Below are 9,268 nucleotides of genomic sequence, written 5' to 3'. Positions count from 1 at the left end.
TTCAGCTGGAATTGATGAAGCTCTGTCTTATCAGTTGGCTCATTACACGACAGGGTACCGCACAAAACTGGCAATTTCACAGTGATTCCCTCTATCCTTGGCAATTTTGATGTACCCTTCTTCACCCCAGTCTGTTCCCCAGCTGGAAAATATGACAATTGATTGGTGTTGGAATCAAAACGCTGATAAAAGAGACATGTTTGGAGAAGCAACTGTTTTAACTCTGGTATATAATTGAAATTATTTTAGGGACTGAATTCTGGAATTACTGAGCTAGATAATGAGTTGTAAAGAATAAGTTGCATCAGGCTGGAAAGAGTCAATTGTTTTCTTTTACAACAATTGCTGATCTTTACAGTCCGTATGGACTCACTACAACATTTAAAATGGCATGAGGTGAGATCCTTATCAGGGATAGGTCTGCAGCTGGAGTAGATATGAAGGGAAAAGTGAATAGGGACGAGTGAGAGCAGTATATATGCCCTCCTGGAAATTTCCTTCTTGCCTTATGCAGGAGGGGATTTTCTCAGAGTTTTTTTTTTTACCTTCACCGTTCTGAGATTTCCTGCCACAGGATAGAGTCTGTGCAGAGCATGAGTTGATTTGGGCACAGGTTACTCAGTGTCTCCTGAACTGCAAGGATACGTCGGCCTTAAAATTTGTTCCATATACGGTTACCCTGCCCAAGTCACATTTCCAGCTTTACCAAAGTATTCCAGCACCCATTACACTGTAATACTATCTACCTTATCAAACAACAATGTGTATGTTTTTACTACCCACATACTGTTTCCTCTGGGAAATCATGTAGAAATGTGTGTATATGTGTGTGTGTGTCTGTGTGTCTCTGTGTGTGTATATTCACCCGAACCACATGACTTATTTAATCCAACATTTTGTATCCAATCTGGCCCTGAGGATGGGACTGCTTCTTCCAAACCTGACTGCCGTGATTGTAATAACGGCAGCCAGCGACGCCTCATAGAATAAATCGCTGAAAGGAGACAGACGGTGGCAGTTGATGGAAAATATTCATTCTAGAGTTCAGTTACTAATGAAGTACCGCACGCATCAGTTTTGGATCCACTCTTGTTAGTCGATTTTTATATAAATGAACTGAATGAGAGCACAGAAGGATGGTGGATTAATATGCGGATGACATTAAGTTCGTTGGAGTTGTGGACAGTTACTAAGGATGTATGGATTGCAGAGATAAGTAAATAAGCTGCAGAGCTATGACGAAAGCTGGCGAATGCAGTTTAACGCGGAAATGTGTGAGGTGATTCAGTTTGGAAGGAATCCAATGTAATGGCCGAATGGTCAGATTCGTGCTTGTGACGATGAGCACAGAGATCTCGGTGTCGAGGCACATCGATGTTTGAATGTTGCCTCCCAGGTTGATAGGGTTATTGAGATGGCATATGGTGTGTTAGCTTTGATTGTTAGGGGAATTCAGTTTCGGAACCAGGAGATCATTCTTCAAGCCGTACAAAACTCTGTTGCAACCACATTCTGGGTAATGTGGACAGTTCTAGTCACCATATTACAGGAAGAATGTGCATGCTTTGGAACGGGTTCAGATGAGATTTACTGGGAAATTGCCAGTTTTGGAGGGAGATATGAAAAGGAAAAGCTGAGGGAGTTAAGGCTGTTTTCGTTAGAAAAACGTTTGAGAGTTGAATTAATTGAGACACATAAGTTAATTAAAATATTTGATAAATTGGACAGTGAGAAGCTTTTTTCCTTGAATATCGATGGCTTGTAGGAGGGCTTTAAAATCAACAGTGATAGATATTGGACAGGTATCAGAGTTAGTTTCTTTCCTCAGATTGTTGTATGGGCTTGGAACTCTGCCTGCAACTGTAGAGACATTGCCACATTTCAGAGTATTTAAATGGTCATTGGTCAGGCATATGGACGAGAATGGAATAGTGTTTGTTACATGGGCTTCAGATTGGTTCCACAGGCCGGCGCAACATGGAGTGTCGAAAGGCATGTAATGGGCTGTGAAGTTCTATGTTCAACGTTCCAGAATTGGGGCTGTTAATCTGGTCCCATCAGTGCCCTGGTGTCTGGTGAGACGGTTGAGTGATTCGAGCTTTGTCCTTGTTTCCCTGTGAACAGGTTGTACAGTTGGGTTTGAGGTCTGGCTTTCCCGCCCATTGCCCCAGTAAATTGCTTTTTGTTGTGTATAGCTGTTAATTTTAACTGTATGTTTGTAATTTGTATTGGAAAGTTAAAAAAAAGGTTATGATTCAGGGATAATGGCACTCTGATGCCTGCCTCTGTACGAAGCAATACTTCAGGCAAGAACCGTACACTTGTAAGTGCAGCGTTACTTGGTGATGGGATACCTGCCTCTGACGTTTTTTTCAGATATGATCCCAGACAGCACAACCATTAAGCATTCACTTCCAGATAAACACAGTGTTACGTCCTCGTTGAACAGATACACAGGTTACATCACAGAGACAGAAAATTCACGCCATCTCACTATCCATTCTCCGTCTGTGATCAGATGTTTGTTATTTCATAGAGTACGGACCTGTTTTTAACCAGCCAATAGCTCATTCCATCCTCAATTCCAAAACCAACCACCAGCACTTCATTGGTTACATATCCATTGCAATTTTCATCATAGTAAACTCCTGTAAGGAGACACATATTAAACGGTTTATCCGTGAAATATTTAATTAGTGTAAATTTAGCTTTGATTAATGAGCATTGATATGTCTCTTTTTACAAATTGTCTTCAAATTGATCGTCCTCACTCCTACTTCTGTTGACTTTAATCAATGTTTCCCAATGACATCGCCTCCGCCATTCTCACTTCCTCGAGGCACATCCTTCGGAATCATAGAGTTTTATAGCGTAGAAATGCTTCGATCCTTCGATCGAACTCGTCCATGCTGAGCACATATCCTCAACCAATCTACTCCTATTTTCCAGCACTTGGCCAATATCCCTGTAAACCATGCCTGTTCATGTACCCATCCAGATGTCTTTTCTAATGCTGTAATTTCATCACTCTCCACCACTTCCTCTGGTATGTCATTCCAGACACTTACCATTCTGTGTGAAAACATTGCTCCTCAGGTAACTTTTAAATCCTTCCCCTCTCACCTTAAACGTATGGTCTATAGTTTTGGACTCCCCTCCTCTTTTTTGTCCAATACCCATTATTGTTTATGAACCTCCACAAGCTCACCCCTCAGTCTCTGTCGTACCAGCGATCAAGGCTGCAGCCTTCTCAGCCTCGGGCAGAAGTGAGGACTGCAGATGCTGGAGATCAGAGTCCACATTAGACTTATGCTGGAAATTAACAGCAGGTCAGGCAGCATCTGAAGAGCAGGAAAATCGACTTTTCGAGCACAGGAAGGGCTTTTGCACAAAACTCGATTTTCCTCGTCCTAAAATGCTGCCAGACCTGCTGTGCTTCTCGAGCAAACCTCTAAGCTGGACACTATTCAGCCTCACTCTACCCCTCAAATACTTCAACCCTTGCTAAGTCCTAGTAAATATTTTCTGGATCCTCTCAAATTTAACAAAATCTTTCTTATAACAGTAAGTCCAGACTTTAGCATAAAATTCTAAAACTGGCCTTACCAATGTCCTGCGCAGCTGGAACATGACATCCCAAAGCTGACGAGTGCTGCTTCCACTACCCTGTATACGTGTGACTCCAAAATCATGGAACTGTGCACGCGGGCCCCGAGGTCTCTTTTTTTTTTAAATAACACTCCCTCAGGCCCTGAAACCTCCTGCTATACATTACTTTCTTTAATTGTCTCCTTTCCATTCCTGCTGGCACTGGACCACCATCCCTTTTCTTATTTAATTTCCTTGTTCCACCCAATCACAGACTATCTGTTTTCCAATTGAAGGTCCGACCTTGATTACATTCTTCCAGTTTTTATTATTTTTGCTGTTGTTTTTGTATCAATGATTGATATAGTATCTTGCTGAGACGATTTTCGGTGTAGAGATAATTTATCAGACATTGGCAGAACACACTCACCATGGTATCTGACCGTGTGAAACATTAGTTTGGTGCCATGTGCGTTAACACATTCTGTTAACTTACAAAATCCTACACCTGGGGCGATGAAGGAGCTCCACTCTGCATTCAATATTTTCCAGTTTGTCTCCAATTGTGGGTTGTACAGTAGAAGTGTTTTGTGATTTGAAATGTTGATGAAGTCAATACGGAATGGGCCTGCACATGGAGACGACCTGTGTCATCATCACAAGGAAGCTGTGCAGGCGTCGATCTCCCTGTTCAGACCACCGTCTTTGCAAGTCATCTCGAGTTGCCACACGAGAGGAGATCAAGAAAGGAACAGAAACAGCTGCTGACAGAAAAGGTGGAGCAGAGAGTGAAGGACTCTCAGCAGGAGGCCAAGAGATTTCATGTCGAAGGTCTCGCCCTTCCTCTTAATCCAGATACAGTGAGTGTAGCGTCTCCATTTTACAATAAAAAACGCTGACTTGTGCAGACACTCAGCAGCACATCAGGACAGTTACACCTCACTATCAGTTCTCTTAGCTCCAGCACAACGTTTTGAGCTGTTTGCATCACTCCGAATGGGAGCAGGTCCATTTCTCATTTCCATTCCTGAGCTCAGTTTGTAGTATGCTCTAGCTTTAACTCGATAATATCTGACAGTACTGGACGGCATGTTACACGGGGAGAGACTGGGCAGGAACAAGGGTAAGAGTCATGGTCCATGGTAAACTTTGCAGTAATATTAATACCAAAATAGTGACAGTAAATGTGTCAGTAGATGTATGATTTCTAATACCTTTTCTTGAACAGTCGATAATCTGATTCAACGACATCATCCAGTGCTCTGCGACTTACCTCCTTTATAATGTTGAAAAGATTTCAGACTTGCATTAATCACAACAGCCATCGGTCCTATCTCTCTCACTGCTTGTTCCAATGCTGCCTCGCCTCCCCAAACCCATTTGCTGTCAGTGATTTTAGCAGCAATTTTATCTGGTTCAAATCTGCAATAGCGTCCCACCTAAATTTTAAATAAAATGTTAAAAAGGAACACTCATTAGGATCATGATAAAGCTATTTTTTTCTTTTCTTGACACTTTTCTGCATTCCGACATTGGCAGCCAATTTATTTTCCCAAACCTGTGTGATATTTGTTCACTGTTTAAAAGAAAAAAGTTCATTTATAGTGACTTAGCACGAAAACAAACCGTTTGTTCCAACTCGTCCACGCCGGTCACATATCCTGACGTATTGTAGTCTCATTCATGACCATTTGGCCCTGAACACTTCTAATCTATATACCCATCTGGGTACCTTTTAAATTTTGTAATTGTATCAGCCTCCACCATTTATTCAAGCAGGTCATTCCATACATACATGAGCTGAAAATGTGTTGCTGGAAAAGCGCAGCAGGTCAGGCAGCATCCAGGGAACAGGAGAATTGACGTTTCGGGCATAAGCCCTTCTTCTGGAATGAGGACAGTTTGTCCAGCAGGCTAAGATAAAAGGTAGGGGGGAGGGACTTGGGGGAGGGGCGTCGGAAATGTGATAGGTGGAAAGAGGTCAAGGTGAGGGTGATAGGTCAGACTGGGGTGGGGGCGGAGAGTTCAGGAAGAAGATTGCAGGTTAGGAAGGTGGTGCTGAGTTCGATGAATTTGACTGGGACAAGGTGGGGGGAGGGGAAATGAGGAAACTGGTGAAATCCGAATTCATCCCTTGTGGTTGGAGGGTTCCTAGGCGGAAGATAAGGCGCTCTTCCTCCAACCGTCGTGTTGTTGTGGTCTGGCGATGGAGGAGTCCAAAGACCTGCATATCCTTGGTGGAGTGGGAGGGGGAGTTAAAGTGTTGAGCCACAGGGTGGTTGGGTTGGTTGGTCCGGGTGTCACAGAGGATGCTGCCTGACCTGCTGCGCTTTTCCAGCAACACATTTTCAGCTCTGATCTCCAGCATCTGCAGTCCTCACTTTCTCCTCCATACATACATAATCCTTGGCCCGAAACAATTACAATCAGATAATTTTTAGGGTTTTCTTGTGTCAAAGTTAATATTTATTGCTCAATGTATTCGAAACATTCTACACTGACACCAAGCAATGGTATTGCAAATGAATTGAAATGCGAATACATGAAGAACATTGTTCTTTGCCTTGACAATTCAATATCCCAATCAAGCTCACCCTCTGGTTTGCTCATAGCGAAACTACATTAGAAAGAGTTGAGCCTCTTCACAGTTTTCGTCGACTCATCTGAAAATTGTGATCGTACATTAGTGAATTAAAATCTTCACATGCAGATAAACGTTTCCCAAACCGTCAATAATTGCAACATTAGAGTCTTGGATTACATCTAATTAGTATTAGTCTCAGTACCTATTCAAATATTTCCACATTCATCTTAAGGCTCTGCTCTCTAGGTTTGGACTCCGATCCCATGGCTAAAACATTCTGCTCTTCACCCGATCCATGTACTTCATGATTTTATAAACCCTGATAATGTCAACCCTCAGCCTCTGTTCCTCCGCTTGGAGAAAAGCCCCGCCTATTCTTCTCTCCCGATAACTGAAACCCAATCCCAGCAACATCCTCGTCAATATTTTCTGCACCCTGTGAAAGTTAACAACATCGTCCCTTTAACAGAGCAACCAAACATGTGTACAGTTTTACAAAAGTGGCCTCGCCAATGTCCCGTACAGCTGCAATATGACGTCCCAATACCTGTATCAATGTTTTGAACAATGAAGGTAACTGTGCCAAGTGCCTCCTTCACCATCCTATCTATCCTCGGGTCCACCTCCAAGGAATTATGCATCTGCACTCTTGGCCTCTCTGTAAATTCCTGCATGTTGGAAATGATGAAGTATATTGATTGTCTAAAGTATGGCCACTCTGCCCGTGTTTAAACGAAAATTGGAAAATTATAAATGTGGTAAGTGTTTGCAGAGTGTTGCTACTGTCTGATGGAGTGAAGATTCTGGTCAATAATTTTCAATTACTTCTCACCAATGTTGCAGTTACTTCAGCTTCAGGACACAGGGCAGAACATAATGCCAACTCTGGGGTGAGATTGATACTGGGAGTGATATTGAAATGGGTGGTTGTGCGTAACAGGAGGGATTGCCACATACACCCAGATTTAATTCCAAGATGGCTTAAAATGTAGTTGTGTCAGACTGTGTCAGCGTTCATTCAAACTTAGCTTGGAGAAGGTGTGATGAGCTGCCTTCCAGAACATTTGCAGAATGTTTGATCGGTACTATTCTGTTAGAGAGGGAGTTCAAGGCTGTTGACCCAAAGTCGGTTGCGGAATGACAATAAATTTCTGAGCCCGGATGGTGAGTGATTTGAGGGGATGTTGCAGGGAGTGGCGTTAACTGTATCTACTGCCCTCCTTGGCGGAAGTGGTCTTCGGTTTGGAAAATTCTGTCGACAGTCCATCAGTCAACTTCACAGCTGTAGCTCATGGATTGTATATACTGCTATCACTTTGTGATGATATTGGAGGGAATTAATATTTGTGGATTTGATGCCAGACAAATGGAATGAATGTCCTGGATGGTGTCAAACCTACTCAGTGTCAAAACATAGAACATTGAACAGTGCAGCACAGTGCAGGCCCTTCGGACCCCAAAGTTGTGTCAAACATTTATCTTAATCTAAGATCAACCTGAATACATACCACTCAAATTGCTGTCATGCATATGCTTGTCCAGCAGTCGCTTAAATGTTCTGAATGTCTCTAACTTTACTACCAAAGCTAGCAGTGCAGGCCACGCATCAAAAACTCTGCGGAAACAACCTACCTCTGGTATCTTCCCTTTACTTTCTCCAGTGACCATAACTGTATGACCTCTCGTGACAGCCTTTTTCCTGGGTAAACGTCTCTGGTGACCTTCCACTTCTTTATCCAAGCCATTTATAAAAAAAAAACAACAAAGAGCAAAGGCCCAAGAACAGATCCGTGCAGGAGATCACTGGTCTCCGACCTTCAATGAATGACATCCCATCCACGACCTTTTCCTGTCTTCTATCAGCCAGCCAATTCCGTATACAGGCAGCCAAATTTCAATAGATCCTATAACCTCCTAACTTGCTGAATGAGCCTTCCGTGGGGAACCCATCAAATACCTTACTGAAATCCATATACATCCTATCCACTGCTCGACCTTCATCAACCTGTCTCGACACATCCTCAAAGAACGCAATAAGAATTGTGATGCATGACATGCTCCTCAAAAAGCCATATTGATTTTCCTTAATCAAAAATCTTTGTCCAAACAATCCAAAATCCTATATCTGCGAACTTTTTCCAGTACCTTACTGACCACAGACGTAAATCTACCGAGACAATAATTTCCAGTTTTTTCACCTATTTAATTCCTTGAAGAGAATTAAAATATATGCCTCCCTCCAAACATAAAGAACCACTCCTGTGAAGAGGTTGGATTCAAAGATCATTGCCAGAGGTGCAGCAATCTCACTTCTCACTTCTTGTAGGATATGTGGATAGATCTGATCCCGCCCTCGAGATTGAATCATACTCACGCTTTCCAGAATTTCTACCATATCCACATTCTTAATATCAATCTGTTCAAGCCTATTAAGCTCTTCCCCAGTATTCTCTCTATCATCAAGCTCCCTCTCTCTCATGAACACTATAGCAAAAAAAAACAAACTCATTTTGATCCTTTTGTATCTCGCCACGCTCGATGCTTAAGTTCCCTCCATTGGCTTGGATCCAGCTTAGACTCTCTCAGATCATTCTCTTATTCCTAATGTACGTGTGCAAAACATTCGGATTTTTTCAAATCATTCCCGCCAAGGCTTTCTCATGCCCCCAACCAGTTTTCCTTAGTCCATTTTTGAGTTATTTCCTTTCGACGCTGTAATCGTCAAATTTTTCGCCAGATCCCGCTTTTCTGCTCTTGTCATCCAGGGCTCCTTTCCTTTAAAATTCTGCCACGGTCTCATTGGGACAAAGTTATTCAACACAGTAAAAAAAGCTCCACATTTCTGTTGTGCATTTCCATAGAACAATTATTCCTAATTTACACTCCACAGGTCCTGTCGAAGAGCAGTAAAACATCCCGTCTCCAGATTAAATTCCCTCTCATACAGGAAAAAGTGAGGACTGCAGATGATGGAGATCAGAGCTGAATATGTGTTGCTGGAAAAGCGCAGCAGGTCAAGCAGCATCCAAGGAGCAGAAGAATCGACGTTTCAGGCATGAGCCCTTCTTCCTGAAGAAGGGCTCATGCCCAAAACGT

The 9,268-nt window shown here is 42.6% G+C and overlaps 1 protein-coding gene across 1 annotated transcript in view; it reads right to left on the bottom strand.

Annotated features, from left to right (window-relative positions):
- Positions 1 to 6: 6 nt before the first annotated feature.
- LOC122547620 (procathepsin L-like) overlaps positions 7 to 9,268 on the bottom strand; it is a 24,169-nt gene continuing 14,907 nt past the window's right edge. The window contains exons 4-6 of the mRNA XM_043686223.1: positions 4,862 to 5,027; positions 2,546 to 2,648; positions 7 to 142 (exon numbers count right to left, since the gene is read on the bottom strand). Of these exons, the coding sequence (XP_043542158.1) occupies positions 43 to 142; positions 2,546 to 2,648; positions 4,862 to 5,027 (369 nt within the window). The 3' untranslated portion in view covers positions 7 to 42. The remainder of the gene's footprint in view (positions 143 to 2,545; positions 2,649 to 4,861; positions 5,028 to 9,268) is intronic.

The sequence above is a fragment of the Chiloscyllium plagiosum genome, unplaced genomic scaffold (assembly GCF_004010195.1).
Source record: "Chiloscyllium plagiosum isolate BGI_BamShark_2017 unplaced genomic scaffold, ASM401019v2 scaf_13995, whole genome shotgun sequence".
In the NCBI taxonomy this organism is placed as follows: domain Eukaryota; kingdom Metazoa; phylum Chordata; class Chondrichthyes; order Orectolobiformes; family Hemiscylliidae; genus Chiloscyllium; species Chiloscyllium plagiosum.
Note: the sequence above shows the minus strand (reverse complement) of the source record. Positions and strands in the feature narration are given on the sequence as shown.